The 24262-nt window shown below is 49.7% G+C and overlaps 1 protein-coding gene across 13 annotated transcripts in view; it reads left to right on the top strand.

The window, feature by feature from the left end:
* The window catches only part of DGKI (diacylglycerol kinase iota), a 439065-nt gene that overhangs the window by 284325 nt on the left and 130478 nt on the right, over nucleotides 1–24262 (top strand). For all 13 annotated transcript variants that reach the window (XM_063928993.1, XM_063928994.1, XM_063928996.1 and 10 more), the window contains 2 exons: nucleotides 4410–4521; nucleotides 20616–20815. In XM_063928993.1, the coding sequence (XP_063785063.1) occupies nucleotides 4410–4521; nucleotides 20616–20815 (312 nt within the window). The remainder of the gene's footprint in view (nucleotides 1–4409; nucleotides 4522–20615; nucleotides 20816–24262) is intronic.

Here is a 24262-nt window from a genome sequence, read left to right on the forward strand (position 1 = left end):
TACACAGTATAATCACCTGCACTCACCATCAGTCAGTATACACAGTATAATCACCCGCACTCCCCATCAGTCACTATACATAGTATAATCACCCGCACTCTCTATCAGTCACTATACACAGTATTATCACCCACACTCACCATCAGTCAGTATACACAGTTTAATCACCTGCACTCACCATCAGTCAGTATACAGTGTAATCACCCGCACTCACCCTCAGTCACTATACACAGTATAATCACCCGCACTCACCATCAGTCACTATACACAGTATAATCACCTGCACTCACCATCAGTCAGTATACACAGTATAATCACCCGCACTCACCATCAGTCACTATACAAAGTACAATCAACCGCACTCACCATCAGTCACTATACACAGTATAATCACCTGCACTCACCATCAGTCAGTATACACAGTATAATCACCCGCACTCACCATCAGTCACTATACACAGTATTATCACCCACACTCACCATCAGTCAGTATACACAGTTTAATTACCTGCACTCACCATCAGTCAGTATACAGTGTAATCACCCGCACTCACCCTCAGTCACTATACACAGTATAATCACCCGCACTCACCATCAGTCAGTATACAGTGAAATCACCTGCACTCACCATCAGTTACTATACACAGTATAATCAATCACCCGCACTCACCATCAGTCAGTATACACAGTATAATCACCCGCACTCACCATCAGTCACTTTACACAGTATAATCACCCGCACTCACCATCAGTCACTATACACAGTATAATCACCCGCACTCACCATCAGTCACTATACACAGTATAATCACCCGCACTCACCATCAGACAGTATACACAGTATAATCACCCGCACTCACCATCAGTCACTATACACAGTATAATCACCCGCACTCACCATCAGTCACTATACACAGTATAATCACCCGCACTCACCATCAGTCACTATACACAGTATAATCACCTGCACTCACTATCAGTCACTATACACAGTATAATCACCTGTACTCACCATCAGTCAGTATACACAGTATAATCACCCGCACTCCCCATCAGTCACTATACATAGTATAATCACCCGCACTCTCCATCAGTCACTATACACAGTATTATCACCCACACTCACCATCAGTCAGTATACACAGTTTAATCACCTGCACTCACCATCAGTCAGTATACAGTGTAATCACCCGCACTCACCCTCAGTCACTATACACAGTATAATCACCCGCACTCACCATCAGTCAGTATACAGTGAAATCACCTGCACTCACCATCAGTTACTATACACAGTATAATCACCCGCACTCACCATCAGTCACTATACACAGTATAATCACCTGCACTCACCATCAGTCAGTATACACAGTATAATCACCCGCACTCACCATCAGTCACTATACACAGTATTATCACCCACACTCACCATCAGTCAGTATACACAGTTTAATCACCTGCACTCACCATCAGTCAGTATACAGTGTAATCACCCGCACTCACCCTCAGTCACTATACACAGTATAATCACCCGCACTCACCATCAGTCAGTATACAGTGAAATCACCTGCACTCACCATCAGTTACTATACACAGTATAATCAATCACCCGCACTCACCATCAGTCAGTATACACAGTATAATCACCCGCACTCACCATCAGTCACTTTACACAGTATAATCACCCGCACTCACCATCAGTCACTATACACAGTATAATCACCCGCACTCACCATCAGTCACTATACACAGTATAATCACCCGCACTCACCATCAGACAGTATACACAGTATAATCACCCGCACTCACCATCAGTCACTATACACAGTATAATCACCCGCACTCACCATCAGTCACTATACACAGTATAATCACCCGCACTCACCATCAGTCACTATACACAGTATAATCACCTGCACTCACTATCAGTCACTATACACAGTATAATCACCTGCACTCACCATCAGTCAGTATACACAGTATAATCACCCGCACTCCCCATCAGTCACTATACATAGTATAATCACCCGCACTCTCCATCAGTCACTATACACAGTATTATCACCCACACTCACCATCAGTCAGTATACACAGTTTAATCACCTGCACTCACCATCAGTCAGTATACAGTGTAATCACCCGCACTCACCCTCAGTCACTATACACAGTATAATCACCCGCACTCACCATCAGTCAGTATACAGTGAAATCACCTGCACTCACCATCAGTTACTATACACAGTATAATCACCCGCACTCACCATCAGTCAGTATACACAGTATAATCACCCGCACTCACCATCAGTCAGTATACACAGTATAATCACCCGCACTCACCATCAGTCACTATACACAGTATAATCACCTGCACTCACCATCAGTCAGTATACAGTGTAATCACCTGCACTCACCATCAGTCACTATACACAGTATAATCACCCGCACTCACCATCAGTCACTATACCCAGTGTAATCACCCGCACTCACCATCAGTCACTATACACAGTGCAATCACCTGCACTCACCATCAGTCAGTATACACAGTATTATCACCCGCACTCACCATCAGTCACTATACACAGTATAATCACCCGCACTCACCATCAGTCACTATACACAGTATAATCACCCGCACTCACCATCAGTCACTATACACAGTATAATCACCCGCACTCACCATCAGTCACTATACACAGTATAATCACCCGCACTCACCATCAGTCACTATACACAGTATAATCACCCGCACTCACCATCAGTCAGTATACACAGTATAATCACCCGCACTCACCATCAGTCACTATACACAGTATAATCACCTGCACTCACCATCAGTCACTATACACAGTATAATCACCCGCACTCACCATCAGTCAGTATACACAGTATAATCACCCGCACTCACCATCAGTCACTATACACAGTATAATCACCCGCACTCACCATCAGTCATTATACACAGTATAATCACCCGCACTCACCATCAGTCAGTATACACAGTATAATCACCCGCACTCCCCATCAGTCACCATACATAGTATAATCACCCGCACTCTCCATCAGTCACTATACACAGTATTATCACCCACACTCACCATCAGTCAGTATACACAGTATAATCACCTGCACTCACCATCAGTCAGTATACAGTGTAATCACCCGCACTCACCCTCAGTCACTATACACAGTATAATCACCCGCACTCACCATCAGTCAGTATACAGTGAAATCACCTGCACTCACCATCAGTGACTATACACAGTATAATCACCCGCACTCACCATCAGTCAGTATACACAGTATAATCACCCGCACTCACCATCAGTCACTATACACAGTATAATCACCTGCACTCACCATCAGTCAGTATACAGTGTAATCACCTGCACTCACCATCAGTCACTATACACAGTATAATCACCCGCACTCACCATCAGTCACTATACACAGTATAATCACCCGCACTCACCATCAGTCACTATACCCAGTGTAATCACCCGCACTCACCATCAGTCACTATACACAGTGCAATCACCTGCACTCACCATCAGTCAGTATACACAGTATAATCACCCGCACTCACCATCAGTCACTATACACAGTATAATCACCCGCACTCACCATCAGTCACTATACACAGTATAATCACCCGCACTCACCATCAGTCACTATACACAGTATAATCACCCGCACTCATCATCAGTCACTATACACAGTATAATCACCCGCACTCACCATCAGTCAGTATACACAGTATAATCACCCGCACTCACCATCAGTCAGTATACACAGTATAATCACCCGCACTCACCATCAGTCACTATACACAGTATAATCACCTGCACTCACCATCAGTCACTATACACAGTATAATCACCCGCACTCACCATCAGTCAGTATACACAGTATAATCACCCGCACTCACCATCAGTCACTATACACAGTATAATCACCTGCACTCACCATCAGTCACTATACACAGTATAATCACCCGCACTCACCATCAGTCACTATACACAGTATAATCACCCGCACTCACCATCAGTCACTATACACAGTATAATCACCCGCACTCACCATCAGTCACTATACACAGTATAATCACCCGCACTCACCATCAGTCACTATACACAGTATAATCACCCGCACTCACCATCAGTCACTATACACAGTATAATCACCCGCACTCACCATCAGTCACTATACACAGTATAATCACCCGCACTCACCATCAGTCAGTATACACAGTATAATCACCCGCACTCACCATCAGTCACTATACACAGTATAATCACCCGCACTCACCATCAGTCACTATACACAGTATAATCACCCGCACTCACCATCAGTCAGTATACAGAGCCTCACCACTCACACTCACTGAGTGACTGCATCTCCCCTCTTGCTGGTAGGTACTGTGCTGGCACAATGCCCTGGGGAAACCCCGGTGACCACAGAGACTTTGAGCCCCAGCGCCACGACGATGGCTACATAGAGGTCATTGGCTTCACAATGGCGTCTTTGGTAAGTCCTGTTTTGTGGAATCAGACGCCGGGTCTGGGCCGCGTGTAACCCTGGCTGAATTACAACATGAAGGTGTTACTACATGTGTTTGACAATTGTTGAAGAGGACAGAAGGAGTACCGCCCTTGATAACTGTTGTCAGTCATTGACTGACTGTGCCGAGGACAAGCTAATCTCTAGGCTCACCCACCCAACGTTACTGCAGTCCACTATGTCACAGTATACAGCGGGACGCTTCTTCTCAGGCACCGCATACCCTATAATCCACGCTTCAGTGGCGCTGCCGGCCATATGCACAGCACTGTGTACATCACTCCAGTGACACAGGTCTTTATCAAAGCCATGTACAGCGCAAGGACACTCTTTCACTGTGACACAATTATATCCTTGTACAGTATCTTTGTACATCTGTACATCCAGCCGTGATCCTCCCTTTCCTATATAGTAGAGACTCATGTCACTAGCAGTCTACAAGGCGTGTGCTTTTCATCTTATTCCTAGCCACAGGCTGCAGACAGTTAAGGGTTAATCAGTTCGGTAGGAGCTGTCTAACATATAAAGTCACAAGGCTTGGGATCATCGAAAATATATTTGCACAAGGTGACAGTATGTACTGTATAAATGTACTTTCTTTTTCATCCACTAGGGGTCACTGGAGTACTCTTGGGATATGGACGGCTTCCGCAGGAAACAGGGCACTGAATATTTAAATTTAGAACTCTCCACCCCTCCATATCCCAGAGTACCTCAGTGTTTTTTCTGTGCTCATGCACTAACAGAGGCTTGTGTGGGGATCCACACTTTTCTTTGAATATTTTTTGATTTTGTTTTTAATTTTTAATTTTTACCTTTTTTATTACTACTTAAACACATCCCTTCCGAGTTTCTACTAAAAACATCGGTCCGGGATAGTGCCGCTGCACGAAGCAGCGCATGGCGTGTCGGTCCTCACAAAGAGCACCCTCACAGCCACACGCAGCTCACTGCCTGCTGCAAGAGCTGGACGGAGCTTACAGAAAGAAGCCCCGTCGCAGCCCTCCCTGCAAGGAGACAAGGTATGCTGGGGGGGAACGGGGCGGTCAGCGCACGCTGCCGCCCCGATGTGTGGGGTCCGTGTTATAACGCCGCCCGCTCCCGCCGCTCCCCGCTGAGACACAGCGCTACAGGGAGCACAGGGGGAGGAGGGGGGGGGGGGGACAAATCTGACACAGCGCTGCTGCAAGGGAGAAAAACTTATATGGGAAGAATAGGCTGCATGACAGGCTGCCATATGCACCATAGGTTGTATTAATAGACTATTGAGCCTATATTAAACTGCAGTCAGGAGGCATGTATTGTAACCTGACCTGTGATTACCACTGTAAGCATGGCATGGAGGCCATTGTAACCATGCTTCCTGTTTCTTCCTGTTTGTAATTCCAGAATGTTCCTGTCCTACATCTCTTCTCCACCGGAGGCGCAGGGGTGTTAGTGGGAATTTTTGGTTCAGGTTTCATATAGGCTGGCCATGTGAACTGCACTTCGGCCATCTCCTATATAATAGCCCAGATCTGTGACTTTGTGCTTCATTTGCTAACGCTGGGCGGAGTCACAACAGTGGGCGGAGTTATTCAAAATGAGTCACAGATCTGGACAAATCTATAGGACACCAGGAGCAGAAGCAGATGGTATGGGCATGGCACAGGCAGGGATGCATACCTACCAGCTTTCTTCAGACAGAAGGAGGGACACACACACACACACACACACACACACACACACACACACACACACACACACACACACAGCGAAAAGGGGCGTGGCTTAACGGGAGGGCTCCCGTTTTCGTCAGTGAGGGGGCATGCCCAGCGTTCTGTGAGCTGCTGGCATGCCCACGGGGCGGATTATGAGTCTGGGGGGCCCAGGGCACTTCAGACAAGGGGCCCTATCTCATTGCTGTGCCTGCTGTGGGTTGGGGGCGTGGCCTAATCGCGGCCCGCGTGGCCACGCCCCCTTATGCAAAATCTGGGTTGTTATTTTTTTAATTGGATTTTGGCCCCTCAGCTAGGGGTAAATACAGAGGAGGTGGTCGCTCCCCCGCTACACACCCGCACAGGCAGAAGAAAGCAGGGAGACTGCTGCCTCCCTGCAACACCACAGACCTGCCAACACGCAGCAGCGTGTGCTGACTGTAGCACAATGCTGCCGCTGTTGCTGGCAGGACGGGGGAGCTTCTGAGCTGGGACAGAGCTACTCCAGCCGGGGGCCCCCCGAAAACTGTGGTGCCCATGGTACGTACCCCCCTGCCCCCCCCCCCCCCCTTAATCCGGCTCGGCTGCTGGAACCCCCCCCTTAATCCGTACCCCCTGATGCCCCCTCTCCCTCTGTCTCCACTAAATGCACCGCTGCTCTGCTAAGCAGAACAGCAAGTACAGGAGCTTTCCAACTGCCCCCCCCCATCAACACCACCACCACCGCGGGACACTGTGGCCCGCGGGTGGGACAGCGGGACAGACCCTAAAAAATGGGACTGTCCCGCGAAAATCGGGACAGTTAGGAGGTATGGGGGTGTGTGAGGGGGTATGCCGTACAGACAGATGGGCACTGGCTCACTGTGTGCTTGACCCCCCACATCAGCATACTCAGCAGGGTCTCACTGGCGCAGAGGAGCGTCACTTTCTGGCACACTCCACGCTTCTTAGCTGCAGTTTTGTGGGGCACCTGCCGCTGTGCAGGTTCCATACTGCCTCTGTTATCTCCAGCCCCGGCAACCCCACCGCTAGCTGCAGCGCTGCCACCCACAGTGAGGTGCGCCCAGCTCCTTCACACACTTTAGCTGGCGGGTAGCGCTGCAGAAGTCCGCGCTGCTTGCAGGCTCCGACCCCCTCCTCCCTCCAGCCGCAGCGTCTCCTGGGGGCTAACCAGTCACTCCCAGTCTCCCCTTACCACAGTGCCCAGCAGCTGCGCGAGGTCTGCGGTGTGTGACTGAGGAGGGGGGGAGGGATGCGGACGGGCAGAGGAAGCAGGACTCCAGCCTGAGAGAGTCAGCTATGCCAAGTCTTCACCAGCAGCAGATCCCAACAGGTTGGAGTGGAACAGCAGCAGCCAGCAGCAGTGACTTTGGTAAGACACATCTGTCTGTCACCACTGTTCTGTCCCTAATACCAATCTCTCCCGTGCCCTGTGTTCTGTCATGTCCCTGTCACCCTTATCCTGGCCCTGTCACCCCTATCCAGGCCCTGTTACCCCTGTGCTTGCCCTGTCAACCCTATACTGGCCCTGTCACCCCTGTCCTGGTCCTGCCGCCCCTACCCTGGCCATGTCACCCCTATCCTGTCCCTGTCATTTCTGTCCTGGCCCTGTCGCCCCTGTTCTGGCCCCGTCGCCCCTGTCACCCCTGTTCTGATCCTGTCACCCCTGTCCTGGCCCCGTCACCCCTGTTCTGACCCTGTCACCCCTGTCCTGGCCCTGTTACTGCATACCCTCCAACTACCTTTTTGGCAGGTACAGTACCCGCAGCGCCTCCAGACCCCTCCCCAATGCACCACACCTCCGCACCTTCCCCTCTACCACATGCGGCACCCCACCCCTCCCCCACACGCTGTGCCTCCAGACCCCCTACACCACCCGCGGATTCCACTCCTCCGCCCCTCCACCACCCACAGCACCTCCAGACCCCCTCCACCATCCACCTCCCATATATGTCTCCCCCCACACCTGCCCCCCCTCCACCTGCAGACACCCTCCTCCATCCGCGGTGCCCCCCCTGACCCACCCCTCCCCCACCTGCCCCTCCACCACCTGCAGCACCTCCGGACCCCCTTCCCCATCCGCCGCACTACCCGTACCTTCCCCTCCCCTACTCACGGCACCTCCGGACCCCCTTCCCCACCCCGCCCCCCCCACCCCTTCCCATCCCACAGTACCTCCGGAACCCTTCACCCATCCGCAACATCCCCGCACCTGCCCCTCTCCCACCCTTGGCACCCCTGCCCCTCCCCCACCTGCAGTGCCTCCGGACCCCTCCCCCATCTGCAGCCCCCACTCCTCTATCCCTCCCCCACCCGCAGCATCTCCCGACCCTTCCCCATCCGGGCCCCCCCGCTTCCGCCACCCCCTCCACCCGCAGCATCTACAGACACCCTCCCCCATCCACAGTCCCCGCCGCACCCGCTACATTCTGTACATTGTGCCCTGCAGGTGGTGTTCACGCCGTCGCAAGGGGCTGCGCCTCCTTCACCATCGCACGCCCTTTCATTGTGCAATATTTAACCACTAACAAAGGAATGCAGGTAATACTCCATATAATACAAATATTGAACCCCAGAAAGGCATGCAAGGGTTAAGGGGCGTAGCCCCTTGCGACGGTGTGAAGAGCGCCCGTAGGGCGCGATGATGCACCTAGTATGTATATATATATATTACACACCTTAAGTAACAATTTTACTGAGTCGTGCAAGTGTCTGACTTTGTCTATTGTGTTGTCTGTCTGCATAATGAGTACGGCACCAGCAAAGACTAAAAAGAAGTTTCTCTGACGTCCTAGTGGATGCTGGGGACTCCGTCAGGACCATGGGGATTAGCGGCTCCGCAGGAGACAGGGCACAAAAATAAAGCTTTAGGATCAGGTGGTGTGCACTGGCTCCTCCCCCTATGACCCTCCTCCAAGCCTCAGTTAGGTTTTTGTGCCCGTCCGAGCAGGGTGCAATCTAGGTGGCTCTCCTAAAGAGCTGCTTAGAAAAAGTTTTTAGGTTTTTTATTTTCAGTGAGTCCTGCTGGCAACAGGCTCACTGCATCGAGGGACTTAGGGGAGAGAAGTGAACTCACCTGCGTGCAGGATGGATTGGCTTCTTAGGCTACTGGACACCATTAGCTCCAGAGGGAGTCGGAACACAGGTCTCACCCTGGGGTTCGTCCCGGAGCCGCGTCGCCGACCCCCCTTGCAGATGCCGAAGATGGAAGAGGTCCAGAAGCAGGCGGCAGAAGACTTTTCAGTCTTCCTGAGGTAGCGCACAGCACTGCAGCTGTGCGCCATTGTTGTCAGCACACTTCACACAGCGGTCACGGAGGGTGCAGGGCGCTGGGGGGGCGCCCTGGGCAGCAATGTATAATACCTTTTTATGGCTAAAAATACATCACATATAGCCCTTGAGGCTATATGGATGTATTTAACCCCTGCCAGATCTCACAAACTCCGGAGAAGAGCCCGCCGAAATAGGGGGCGGGGCTTATTCTCCTCAGCACACAGCGCCATTTTCCTGCTCAGCTCCGCTGTGAGGAAGGCTCCCAGGACTCTCCCCTGCACTGTACTACAGAAACAGGGTAAAACAGAGAGGGGGGGCACTTTTTTTGGCGATATTACTATATTTAAGCTGCTATAAGGATACAACACTTATATAGGGTTGTTCCCATATATATTATAGCGCTTGGGTGTGTGCTGGCAAACTCTCCCTCTGTCTCCCCAAAGGGCTAGTGGGGTCCTGTCTTCAATAGAGCATTCCCTGTGTGTCTGCTGTGTGTCGGTACGTGTGTGTCGACATGTATGAGGACGATGTTGGTGTGGAGGCAGAGCAATTGCCGGTAATGGTGATGTCACCCCCTAGGGAGTCGACACCGGAATGGATGGCTTTGTTTATGGAATTACGTGATAATGTCAGCACATTACAAAAATCAGTTGACGACATGAGACGGCCGTCAAACCAGTTAGTACCTGCCCAGGCGTCTCAGACACCGTCAGGGGCTGTAAAACGCCCTTTACCTCAGTCGGTCGATACAGACCCAGACACGGACACTGAATCTAGTGTCGACGGTGAAGAAACAAAGTATTTTCCAGTAGGGCCACACGTTATATGATCACGGCAATGAAGGAGGCTTTGCATATCTCTGATACTACAAGTACCACAAAAAGGGGTATTATGTGGGGGGTGAAAAAACTACCTGTAGTTTTTCCTGAATCAGAGGAATTGAATGATGTATGTGATGAAGCGTGGGTTAACCCAGATAGAAAAGGGCTAATTTCAAAAAAGTTATTGGCATTATACCCTTTCCCGCCAGAGGTTAGGGCGCGCTGGGAAACACCCCCTAAGGTGGATAAGGCGCTCACACGCTTATCAAAACAAGTGGCGTTACCGTCTCCTGATACGGCCGCCCTCAAGGATCCAGCTGATAGGAGGCTGGAAACTACCCTAAAAAGTATATACACACATACTGGTGTTATACTGCGACCAGCCATCGCCTCAGCCTGGATGTGCAGTGCTGGGGTGGTCTGGTCAGATTCCCTGACTGAAAATATTGATACCCTGGATAGGGACAGTATTTTACAGACTTTAGAGCAATTAAAGGATGCTTTTCTTTATATGCGAGATGCTCAGAGGGATATTTGCACTCTGGCATCGAGAGTAAGTGCGATGTCCATATCTGCCAGAAGAAGTTTATGGACACGACAGTGGTCAGGTGATGCGGATTCCAAACGGCATATGGAAGTATTGCCGTATAAAGGGGAGGAATTATTTGGCGTCGGTCTATCGGATCTGGTGGCCACGGCAACGGCCGGGAAATCCACCTTTTTACCTCAGACCCCCTCCCAACAGAAAAAGACACCGTCTTTTCAGCTGCAGTCCTTTCGGTCCTATAAGAACAAGCGGGCAAAAGGACAGTCATATCTGCCCCGAGGCAGAGGAAAGGGTAAGAGAGGGCAGCAAGCAGCTCCTTCCCAGGAACAGAAGCCCTCCGCGGGTTCTGCAAAGCCCTCAGCATGACGCTGGGGCTTTACAAGCGGACTCAGGAACGGTGGGGGGTCGACTCAAGAATTTCAGCGCGCAGTGGGCTTGCTCACAGGTGGACCCCTGGATCCTGCAGGTAGTATCTCAGGGTTACAGGTTGGAATTCGAGAAGTCTCCCCCTCGCCGGTTCCTAAAGTCTGCTTTGCCAACGTCTCCCTCAGACAGGGCGACGGTATTGGAAGCCATTCACAAGCTGTTTTCTCAGCAGGTGATAGTCAAGGTACCCCTCCTACAACAGGGAAAGGGGTATTACTCCACGCTATTTGTGGTACCGAAGCCGGACGGCTCGGTAAGACCTATTCTAAATCTGAAATCTTTGAACCTGTACATACAAAAATTCAAGTTCAAGATGGAATCACTCAGAGCAGTGATAGCGAATCTGGAAGAAGGGGACTTTATGGTGTCCCTGGACATAAAAGATGCTTACCTGCATGTCCCAATTTGCCCCTCACATCAAGGGTACCTCAGGTTCGTGGTGCAAAACTCATTATCAGTTTCAGACGCTGCCGTTTGGATTGTCCACGGCACCTCGGGTCTTTACCAAGGTAATGGCCGAAATGATGATTCTTCTGCGAAGAAGAGGCGTATTAATTATCCCTTACTTGGACGATCTCCTGATAAGGGCAAGGTCCAGAGAACAGCTGGAGGACGGAGTAGCACTAACCCAAGTAGTGCTGCAACAACACGGGTGGATTCTGAATTTTCCAAAATCTCAGTTGACCCCGACAACACGTCTGCTGTTCCTGGGAATGATTCTGGACACGGTTCAGAAAAAGGTGTTTCTTCCGGAGGAGAAAGCCAAGGAGTTATCCGAACTTGTCAGGAACCTCCTAAAACCAGGAAAAGTGTCTGTGCATCAATGCACAAGAGTCCTGGGAAAGATGGTGGCTTCTTACGAAGCAATCCCATTCGGCAGATTCCACGCACGAACTTTTCAGTGGGATCTGCTGGACAAATGGTCCGGATCGCATCTGCAGATGCATCAGCGGATAACCTTATCGCCACGGACAAGGGTGTCTCTTCTGTGGTGGTTGCAGAGTGCTCATCTGTTAGAAGGCCGCAGATTCGGCATACAGGACTGGGTCCTGGTGACCACGGATGCCAGTCTGAGAGGCTGGGGAGCGGTCACACAGGGAAGAAACTTCCAGGGTCAAGCCTGGAGATGTCTCTTCACATAAATATACTGGAGCTAAGAGCGATTTACAATGCTCTAAGCCTGGCAAAACCCCTGCTTCAGGGTCAGCCGGTGTTGATCCAGTCGGACAACATCACGGCAGTCGCCCACGTAAACAGACAGGGCGGCACAAGAAGCAGGAGAGCAATGACAGAAGCTGCAAGGATTCTTCGCTAGGCGGAAGATCATGTGATAGCACTGTCAGCAGTGTTCATTCCGGGAGTGGACAACTGGGAAGCAGACTTCCTCAGCAGACACGATCTACACCCGGGAGAGTGGGGACTTCATCCAGAAGTCTTCCACATGATTGTGAACCGTTGGGAAAAACCAAAGGTGGATATGATGGCGTCTCGCCTCAACAAAAAACTGGACAGGTATTGCGCCAGGTCAAGAGACCCTCAGGCAATAGCTGTGGACGCTCTGGTAACACCGTGGGTGTTCCAGTCAGTGTATGTGTTTCCTCCTCTGCCTCTCATACCCAAAGTACTGAGAATTATACGGCAAAGGGGAGTAAGAACGATACTCGTGGCTCCGGATTGGCCAAGAAGAACTTGGTACCCGGAACTTCAGGAGATGCTCACGGAAAATCCGTGGCCTCTACCTCTAAGGCGGGACCTGATTCAGCAGGGACCGTGTCTATTCCAAGACTTACCGCGGCTGCGTTTGACGGCGTGGCGGTTGAACGCCGAATTCTAAGGGAAAAAGGCATTCCGGAAGAGGTCATTCCTACACTGGTTAAAGCCAGGAAGGAGGTGACTGCACAACATTATCACCGCATTTGGAGAAAACATGTTGCGTGGTGTGAGGCCAGGAAGGTCCCCACGGAGGAATTTCAACTGGGTCGATTCCTGCATTTCCTACAAACAGGATTGTCTATGGGCCTCAAATTGGGGTCCATTAAGGTTCAAATTTCGGCCCTGTCGATTTTCTTCCAGAAAGAATTGGCTTCAGTTCCTGAAGTCCAGACTTTTGTTAAAGGAGTACTACATATACAGCCCCCGGTGGTGCCCCCTGTGGCTCCGTGGGACCTTAATGTAGTTTTGGATTTTCTCAAATCCCATTGGTTTGAGCCACTCAAATCGGTGGATTTGAAATATCTTACGTGGAAAGTAACCATGCTACTGGCCCTGGCTTCAGCCAGGAGAGTATCAGAATTGGCGGCTTTATCGTATAAAAGCCCATATCTGATTTTCCATTCGGACAGGGCAGAACTGCGGACGCGTCCTCATTTTCTGCCTAAGGTGGTGTCAGCGTTTCATCTGAACCAGCCTATTGTGGTGCCTGCGGCTACTAGCGATTTGGAGGATTCCAAGTTGCTGGACGTTGTCCGGGCATTGAGAATATATATTTCAAGGACGGCTGGAGTCAGAAAATCTGACTCGCTGTTTATACTATATGCACCCAACAAGCTGGGTGCTCCTGCTTCTAAGCAGACGATTGCTCGTTGGATTTGTAGCACAATTCAACTTGCACATTCTGTGGCAGGCCTGCCACAGCCTAAATCTGTCAAGGCCCATTCCACAAGGAAGGTGGGCTCATCCTGGGCGGCTGCCCGAGGGGTCTCGGCATTGCAACTCTGCCGAGCAGCTACGTGGTCAGGGGAGAACACGTTTGTAAAATTTTACAAATTTGATACCCTGGCTAAAGAGGACCTGGAGTTCTCTCATTCGGTGCTGCAGAGTCATCCGCACTCTCCCGCCCGTTTGGGAGCTTTGGTATAATCCCCATGGTCCTGACGGAGTCCCCAGCATCCACTAGGACGTCAGAGAAAATAAGATTTTACTTACCGATAAATCTATTTCTCGTAGTCCGTAGTGGATGCTGGGCGCCCATCCCAAGTGCGGATTGTCTGCAATACTTGTACATAGTTATTGTTACAAAAAAATCGGGTTATTATTGTTGGGAGCCATCTTTTCAGAGGCTCCGCTGTTATCATGCTGTTAACTGGGTTCAGATCACAGGTTGTACAGTGTGATTGGTGTGGCTGGTATGAGTCTTACCCGGGATTCAAAATCCTTCCTTATTGTGTACGCTCGTCCGGGCACAGTACCTAACTGAGGCTTGGAGGAGGGTCATAGGGGGAGGAGCCAGTGCACACCACCTGATCCTAAAGCTTTATTTTTGTGCCCTGTCTCCTGCGGAGCCGCTAATCCCCATGGTCCTGACGGAGTCCCCAGCATCCACTACGGACTACGAGAAATAGATTTATCGGTAAGTAAAATCTTATTTTTACTGCAATGTCTGTACATAAATCTACCACATGTTCAGTATGTTTTGTAGGTTTCCACTCCGGAAGCCGGTTTCATTCCCAGATCCTATGTTAAGCAAATGTAATGGCTGGGTTGCAATTAGAATTGGCCGCCGCTCGACACGAGCGGCAAGATCGGAGTCTCGGGTGAGACCGCCAGATCTAACGGAGGAGTCTCAGCCTTTGCAAAGACTTCACTTTGGGTACAAGGGATAAATTTATTTGTCTTATAATTTACCCGTTTCTGCTATGTTGCAGTCTAACAATTCTATGCCAGACCTCACGGCGCTAAAGAAGGGTGAGGAGGGCAAATTAGACCAGCAGTCAGATAGTGCAGCTTTTGACAGCCCAGACATTGATAATCTCATCCGGCCAGTGCGTCAGTCTCTGAAGTTTACAGAGACTAAGGAGCCTCTGCCATATAATAAAGTCGTATTTACTAAACGACAGAAATCTCCAATGGGGTTCTTATTTAGGAATATCTTAATAAGATGTTAGTAGAAACACGAAAGAACCGAATAACCGGTTCTATACCTCACAGATTTAAGTCTACTTACCCGTTTCCACACAGTGACATCTACATTGGAGAATCCGCCATTGGTGGATTCGTCTGTCAAACCTTATAAAGACCCTTCAGACGTAAGATAGAAGGGCATTTGGGGCACTAAGGCGCTCTATGTATGGAAACAATGACGATCACGTTATACTTATCGTTAATCAAATCTGAGAAGCTGCTGAGTATCTATGTACAGCTTCGGCTGCCAGCTGTCAGCTCGCTTCTCGCTTTTCATCGTCGTTAGTTACAGCACGACAAGTACTCTGGCTGCGTTCTTGGCAAGCGGAGTCAAAGGTCCAAAGAATACGGTGGCCAGAAGTTGTTTGGTCCTAAATTGGACAAATGCATTTCTCAGGCCACGGGGGGGGGGGAGGGGGGGGGAGTCTAGTTTCCTGCCATTGCCTCCACTGGTACCGAGACGGAAATACTCTGGTCCGGCGTTCAAATCCTTTAGACTTCAGTCCTTTCAAGGCTGTGGTAGAGAAACAGCCACGCCTTGTAACGTCAGGGCACTAAGGTCACCGACAAGCCAGTGGCTTGACGGGCTCCCAGGCCATCTCGGATTTCCAATAGTGGGAGCGCGCCTTCAGACGTTACTTTTGCCGGGATTCCAGACATCCACTGATGGATGTATCCGCAATTTAGTGTTAAAAGAAAGCTGTCTCCCGCCACTGCGCTTTTTCAAGACAGGACTGCCTCTGTCGGACGACAAGAAGGCGGTTCGGCATATTGCCATTCAGACTCTGCTGGATTCAGCAGTTTTAATTCCAGGCCTGGTACACCAACAAGGTCAGGGTTATTATTCCAGTCTGTTTGTGGTACCGAAGCCGGATGGCTCCGTCACAGTCTCAATCAGTAAGTCACTTACTACAGATTAAAGATGGAATCTCTGCGGTCAGTAATTGCAGATTTAGAGCCACAAGAATGCATGCTTGCGCTAGATCTCAAGGATGCGTACTTACACATTCCGATTTGGTCACCTCATCAGAGGTTCTTGCGTTTTGCAATACGCCACAACCATTAACAGTTTCAGCCTCTACCGTTTGGCCTCTCGTCAGCGCCTCGGGTATTCACCAAAGTGATGTCTGTGATGATAGCTCATCTCAGATCCCTGGGAGTGACAATCGTTCCGTACTTAGACGATCTGCTCATCAAAGCTCCGTCTCAACAAATGCTCCTCCAACAGGCGCTGCAAACGTACAAGGTACTGGTTCACCACGGTTGGATTGTCAACTTCAAGAAATCACATCTAATTCCGTCTCAACGCCTTCAATTCCTAGGTATGATTCTCCATACGGTAAATCAAAGAATTTACCTACCACAACAGAAAGTACAGATTATTCGCCATCTGGTACAATTAGTGCTCAAGCCACGCACAGTCTCGGTACATTTGTGTATTCGCCTCTTAGGAACAATGGTGGCGGCTTTCAAAGCGCTTCAGTGCGGAAGATTTCACTCACGTCCATTTCAACTGGATGTGCTCGCACAGTGGTCGGCCTCGCATCTGCAGATTCACCACAGGGTGAGGTTGTCGCCAAGGGCGAGGGTGTCTCTACTCTGGTGGCTCAAGGTACACAATTTAACCGCAGGCGGCGGCTGGAATTGGATAATTCTAACGACGGACGCGAGTTTCAGAGGTTGGGGAGCTGTAGTTCAAAATTGTCAGCTCCAGGGTCTCTGGGCGGATCACAACAGATTGCTGTCTATAAATGTTCTGGAACTCCGCGCAATTTACAATGCACTACGACAAGATGTACACATGCTTCGCTCTCAGACTGTCCAAGTGCAGTCACACAACGCGACGGCAGTCGCATACATCAACAAATAAGGAGGAACGAGAAGCCGCATGGCAATGCGGGAGGTAGCTCGAATCCTCAATTGGCCAGAATACCACCAGGTGATATTGGCCCTCATTCCGAGTTGTTCGCTCGCAAGCTGCTTTTAGCAGCATTGCACATGCTAAGCCGCCGCCTACTGGGAGTGAATCTTAGCTTATCAAAATTGCGAACGAAAGATTAGCAGAATTGCGAATAGACACTTCTTAGCAGTTTCTGAGTAGCTCCAGACTTACTCGGCATCTGCGATCAGTTCAGTGCTTGTCGTTCCTGGTTTGACGTCACAAACACTCCCAGCGTTCGCCCAGACACTCCTCCGTTTCTCCAGCCACTCCCGCGTTTTTCCCAGAAACGGTAGCGTTTTTTCGCACACACCCATAAAACGGCCAGTTTCCGCCCAGAAACACCCACTTCCTGTCAATCACATTACGATCACCAGAACGAAGAAAAAACCTTGTAATGCCGTGAGTAAAATTCCTAACTGCATAGCAAATTTACTTGGCGCAGTCGCACTGCGGACATTGCGCATGCGCATTAGCGACTAATCGCTCCGTTGCGAGAAAAATATAACGAACGAACAACTCGGAATGACCCCCATTGTCTGCAGTGTTCATTCCGGGAGTGGACAACTGGGAGGCGGATTATCTCAGCCGTCGGGATTTTCATCCAGGTGAATGGGCATTAAATCCAGAAGTGTTTCACATGCTGGTCCAGAGGTGGGGTTACCCTCAAGTGGACCTGATGGCATCTCGCCACAATCATCAAACACCCCAGTATGTGACCCGAACGCGAGATCCAAAGGCAGTGGCGGTGGATGCTCTCACAATCACGTGGCCATACAGTCTCGTGTATCTGTTCCCACCGTTTCCGCTGCTCCCTCTGTTGCTAAAACGGATCAAAAGAGAGTCCGTCACAGTCATACTAGTGGCGCCTCATTGGTCTCGGAGAGCTTGGTTCTCGGATCTCCGCGGTCTACTCGCGGACGTTCCTTGGCCGCTCCCACTGCGTTCGGACCTGTTGCAACAGGGTCCGTTCCTTTACCCCGATTTAGCGCGGCTGCGTTTGACGGGGTGGCTGTTGAGACCGCCCTCTTAAGAAGAGAGGGCATTCTAGAATAGGTTATACCAACCATGTTACGAGCTAGGAAGCCGGATACGGCAGCTCATTATTACAGAATTTGGCGTGCCTATATTGTGCCTATATGGTGTGAAGATCGGAAGTTTCCGACATCATCTTTCAAGTTATCCCGTCTTTTGTTATTTCTTCAGACGGGGTTAGATGGAGGACTGCGTTTATCTACACTAAAGGTGAAGATATCTGCGTTGTCAATTTATTTTCAAAGACGATTGGCTCTATTGCCGTAGGTACACACCTTTCTGCAAGGTGTCCTCAGAGTACAGCTTCCATTCATTCCACCTACAGCGCCATGGGACCTGAATCTGGTTTTAGATTTCTTACAGTCTTCTTATTTTGAACCCTTACAACAAGTGGATATAAAGTTTCTCACTTGTAAAACAATGTTTCTCCTAGCCTTAGCTTCGGCAAGGCGTGTTTCAGATTTGGGTGCCTTGTCATGCAAGCCACCGTATTTGGTGTTTCATGATGACAGAACGGAACTTCGGCCGAATCCCGTTTTCTTACCAAAGGGTAGTGTCATCTTTTCACATCAATCAACCAATAGGAGTTCCTGTGTTAACCGGACATTCTGGAACTCTGGATGTGGTACGCGCATTCCGCGTTTATGTATTCCGAACGTCTACAGTTCGTAAGACGGATACGTTGTTTGTTCTCTATGATGCTGCCAAGATAGGTTGGCCAACTTCTAAGCAGACCTTATCCGGATGGATAAAACTGACCATACGTCAGGCTTACCTTCATGCTAGGTTACAGCCGCCTACATCAGTAACAGCTCATTCCACACGTTCTGTGGGAACTTCATGGGCAGCTGGTCGTGGAGCTTCTACGACGCAGCTTTGCCGTGCGGCTACATGGTCATCAGGTCACACGTTTGTGCGCTGTTACAAGTTTGATACGTTTGCGGCATCAGCATCTAGATTTGGCCGCATAGTGTTACAGGTGCCAAACAGCTCTCCCACCCACAAGGGAAACTTTGGTACGTCCCAAGAGTACTCCAGTGACCCCTAGTGGATGAAAAAGAAAATAGGATTTTGGTACTTACCAGGTAAATCCTTTTCTTTGAATCCATAGGGGGCACTGGACGCCCACCCAGAGCAGTTTTACCTGGTTTGTGGTAAGTTCAGGGGATCTTATGGTAACACACTCTCGCCGACTGGTTCAAATTATCAAGTACTGGTTATGGTGTCAACTGTTTAGTTGTCAGTAACGTTATGTGTCAACTTTGTTGTTGTCTGTTATGTTATATGTAATTCTTCATTGCCAACCTCTCTATAGTTCCTGTTCGGCTCAGTGAAAAACACTGAGGTACTCTGGGATATGGAGGGGTGGAGTGTTCTAAATTTAAATATTCAGCGCCCTGTTTCCTGCGGAAGCCGTCCATATCCCAAGAGTACTCCAGTGCCCCCTATGGATTCAAAGAAAAGGATTTACCTGGTAAGTACCAAAATCCTATTTTCCCAGCATTTCCTACCTGCAGTAATACCTCATTGTCACAAGGTGGCACTGTAGTACCTTTAATATATGTACAGCACAAAAATGTGACTGATGAAATAAGACATTGTTATTGACCGCTATATAATGTGAAATATACCATTAATTCCCCAGAGCTATACTCGGAGAAGATGTGATCAACATACTTTTCTTTTCTGCTGAGAATAGAGAAAGGCTCAAGCTTCAGTACAAACATCAGCAAGTGCTGATAGTTTTATGGCCAGATAAACCTTCCCCGCAAGGGGCTCATTTGCGCTCGTCACACTGTCGGTATGCCGGCGGTCGGGCTCCCGGCGCCGGTATGCTGGTCGCCGGGAGGCCGACCGCCGGCATACCATACTACACCCACAAGGATGGTCTTCAGTATGCAGGCTGTCGGGATTCCGGCGCCGGGATCCCGACAGCCGGCATACTGAAGACCACCCCTTGTACTGTATGCACAGAGCCTTTCCCTCAAATGCTCTGCAGTTCCCTGTAAGGATGGAAAGAAGGGTAGCCCTGGTGGCTACAGCTGGTACTGCAGCTGTCTTAAGTTTGGTCGTGTTTTTCATTTTTAACCACCTGCGCCTGTGGAGCTTGCAATCTATATTCCCTATCACATGAACTCTCATAAACATTAAGGTCCTTTTTTATATTTTTTTTGTCAGAATACATCTAACTTACCAATATGTTTTTGGAGTGCGGGAGGAAACTAAAGCATCCGGGGGACACTTAGAGAACATACAAACTCCACACAAACAGGGTCTTGGTGTGAATTGAACCCATGCAGCAAACTAACCACTGCGCTACCGTGCTTACAGGATGGTGTTAGGATGACCAGTGTGCTGTGCAAGTTGTATGAACGTTGTGTGACCCTGTGAAGCCATGAAATTGGTATTTTCCTGTGTTTCAGGCTGCCCTGCAGGTAGGTGGCCACGGAGAGAGGCTTCACCAATGCAGGGAAGTGACTCTGCTGACGTACAAGGCCATCCCCATGCAGGTGGATGGAGAACCCTGCCGCCTCGCCCCTTCCCTCATCCGCATATCCCTTAGGAACCAAGCGAACATGGTACAGAAGAGCAAGAGAAGAACCTCAATGCCCTTATTGAATGAGTGAGTCACAGCGCCACCTGTGGTAACGTTAGGAATGACTTATTAGGAGATCCCAGAAACTGCAGATTACAAATATGGGGATTCTCTAACATTCCTCTTAGAGCACAGGTTCTCAAACTCGGTCCTCAGGACCCCACACGATCCATGTTTTGCAGGTCACCCGTACATTTTTAAAATGTGACAGTTGGTGATACACAGTGCAGCTGCCGGGTGACATGGAAAACATGAACCGTGTGGGGTCCTGAGGACCAAGTTTGAGAACCACTGTCTTAGAGGAAATCTGCCAGCGGTATGTAAGTCTTATATTCGTCATAGAGAGTAACAATAACTAAACAATTCAGCGTCATTACAGAGAGTTTAGATGGAAGTCACTGCAAACCGCGGCGCCATCAGGCTGTACCGATATCTACTAGTGACCCTTATAAGATCTCCAGTAAGGGTCACTAAGTACTGTATGCTCAAAACACGATATAGAGTCTTATTATATTCATTTCAGTGTTTATTCTGAATTTGCCGATCAGTCCTACAACATACAGTATGTTGATTACAGTAATTATACCAACTGTTTTTGAAGATTGGGGTCATACGGATCATGTGTAAAAGTTGTACAGTGTAACGTGCAGCGAGACATCTGCGGCCGGATTCAGCGCTGCACATAAAGCGGCCACTTCCGTGATTTTACGCACTACGCATGCGTCCGAGGCGAACATTTGCATCACTCCAAATCTGCGGGGCTAGTCAGAGTTGCAGAGACGTCAGTCAGATAAACGGGTGTAACTGCACGGCAACGGGGGGTTTACATAAGCTTGCCGTGGGCGTACAGACAGAATTGCAGCTTATTGAATGGTAAACGTGCGCAAAGATCCGGTGATTTCAGACTGATCTCTTGCACCCTGGATGGGACTGGGGCAGAACCTTGCTGATAGTGATGACAGGTGCTGCCACAAGCCGATGCAGCCACGTACTGTAGGTGAGGTTGTCTCTGAACACGGGCGGGAATTCTGCGGCTTTTTTCATGCACGCATGGCGGCTGCGGCTCAGAATTAGGCCCGTTATGTGAATATTGCCCATTATATGGCTCTACAGCGTCTCCCGAGAATACTGTATACAGAGTATTGCGCATTCCCATATCCTGCATCTGGAGTACCTTGTACTGCCATCACCTTTTTCCATACCAGTCTCCTCAGATATACAGTAATAAAGCTTTTAGGAGGATATGTATTGAGCCGTGTAGAGAGATAAAGTACCAACCATTCAGCTGCTAACTGCCATGTTACAGGCTGTGTTTGAAAAATGGCAGTAGGGAGCAGATTGGTTGGTATTTTATCACTCTTCACTTTATCTCTCTCCAAGGTTTGATACATCACACCCTCTTAATGAGATCTTATTTTTTTTTTTTTCATTACTGTGCTGCAATTTCTCTGATTTAGAGATTACTGTGACGGCCCTTCCATGAGAATGTAGCGCAGTCCATTATAAGCAGCTTACTGTAGTGGCGGATGCAAGGTTGCACGCAGGACCGTATTGCAGACAGATCATGTGATTTCTACCACTGCACAAGCCCCCTAACCGAATCATATGCATCTCAGTCAGAGGGGCAGATGTATTAACCCGGAGATGGCATAAGGAAGTGAAGTGATAAACCAGTAATAAGTGCAAGGTGATTAACGCACCAGCCAATCAGCTCCAATATCTTAACAGTTAGGAGCTGATTGGCTGGTGCGTTTATCTCCTTGCACTTATCACTGGTTTTTCTCTTACGTCCTAGAGGATGCCGGGGTCCACATTAGTACCATGGAGTATAGACGGGTGCACCAGGAGCCATTGGCACTTTAAGAGTTTGAGAGTGTGGGCTGGCTCCTCCCTCTATGCCCCTCCTACCAGACTTAGTTTAGAAAATGTGCCCAGTGGAGTCAGTCACAGCTAGGGGAGCTCTACAGAGCTTCTTTGGTAAAGTTTTTTTTAGAGTTTATTATTTTACAGGGAGGCTGCTGGCAACAGCCTCCCTGCTTCGTGGGACTAAGGGGGGGGGAGTAGTGTCCGCCCTGCGGGGTCTGAGCCACTATCTCCGCTGACAGGACACTGAGCTCCTGAGGGGATAGATCATTCCCCGCCACAGGGGATCGCTCACCCCAGCAGCATGCCGCCACCCCCTTACAGAGCTGAAGATCAGTGACGAGTGAGTCACCGTCCCCCCTAGCAAGCGGGGGGCCGGTGTGAAGATGGCGGCAACAGGGTAGGAGCGCAGTACTAACTGCGCTCCGTAGGCTCAGCGGTACATAGTGCGGCGCTGTGAGGGGCGCCCTGAGCTAGCGCCTACACCCTACACTGGTCAGCAAGCCTGTCGGGGTCCGTGGATCTCAGCCAGCATTTTACCTCAGGTCAGTATAATACTTGTGAAGAGCGGGAAGACAGCGCCATTTTGGGGGCGGAGCTTCTCCTCAGAGCGGACCCAGCAGCGTTCAGCGCCATTTTCCTGCCTGCACAGCACTGTCCAGGAAGAGTAAGTCCCTCCACAGCAACTCCAGCTATCTTTCACGGTACCAGGGGGTTGTAGAAGGGGGGGAGGCTGCATAAAGACTGTGTAACCTATTAAGGTGCACAGTCAGCACTAGTAGGGGTCTCCCTTTACATTAAAAGCGCTGTGTGTGGGTTGGCGCCAATCTCTGTGTCTCTCTTGCCATTCTTGGGGGTGAAACTCTGTCTGTCCTCCCGTGTGTGTGTGTGTGTGTGTGTGTGTGTGTGTGTGTGTGTGTGTGTGTGTGTGTGTGTGTGGAGTGTCTGTAGTCTCCATTAAGCAATGTCCAGGGACTCTGTGTCATATGCTGCAGAGGATATGTCCTCTCAGGATGATCCCATTCCATGTAATCAGGATTGCACTGGTTTAGCACAGATACCAGCAAGGGAGCCTGAGTGGTTATCCTTTATCAAATCTATGATTTCTCAGATTTCAAATAGGGTTGCACAAAATGAATCTGCAACTCAGGCTTTACAGAACTCTATGGCAGTCTGGCCCAGTTCTGGTGCCTCAGGGCTTCCCGCTGTATATTCACATAAACGTGCTCTTGCACAGATCATGCAGGATGATACGGATACCGATTCTGACACTGCAGACGGTGACGGGGATGTGTTGCGGGGGGCAGCATCTCTTGCTAAAGGGGTGCAGTTGATGATAGAGGCTATTAGAGATGTGTTGAATATTGCTGATACAACACCTGAGCAGGTTGAGGAGGCTTACTTCACTGAGAATAAGAAAGCCTCGCTAACCTTCCCTGCGTCAAAGGAATTAAATGCTATTTCTCTGACGTCCTAGTGGATGCTGGGACTCCGTAAGGACCATGGGGAATAGCGGCTCCGCAGGAGACAGGGCACAAGAATAAAAGCTTTAGGATCAGGTGGTGTGCACTGGCTCCTCCCCCTATGACCCTCCTCCAAGCCTCAGTTAGA

The sequence above is a fragment of the Pseudophryne corroboree genome, chromosome 6 (assembly GCF_028390025.1).
Source record: "Pseudophryne corroboree isolate aPseCor3 chromosome 6, aPseCor3.hap2, whole genome shotgun sequence".
In the NCBI taxonomy this organism is placed as follows: Eukaryota; Metazoa; Chordata; class Amphibia; order Anura; family Myobatrachidae; genus Pseudophryne; species Pseudophryne corroboree.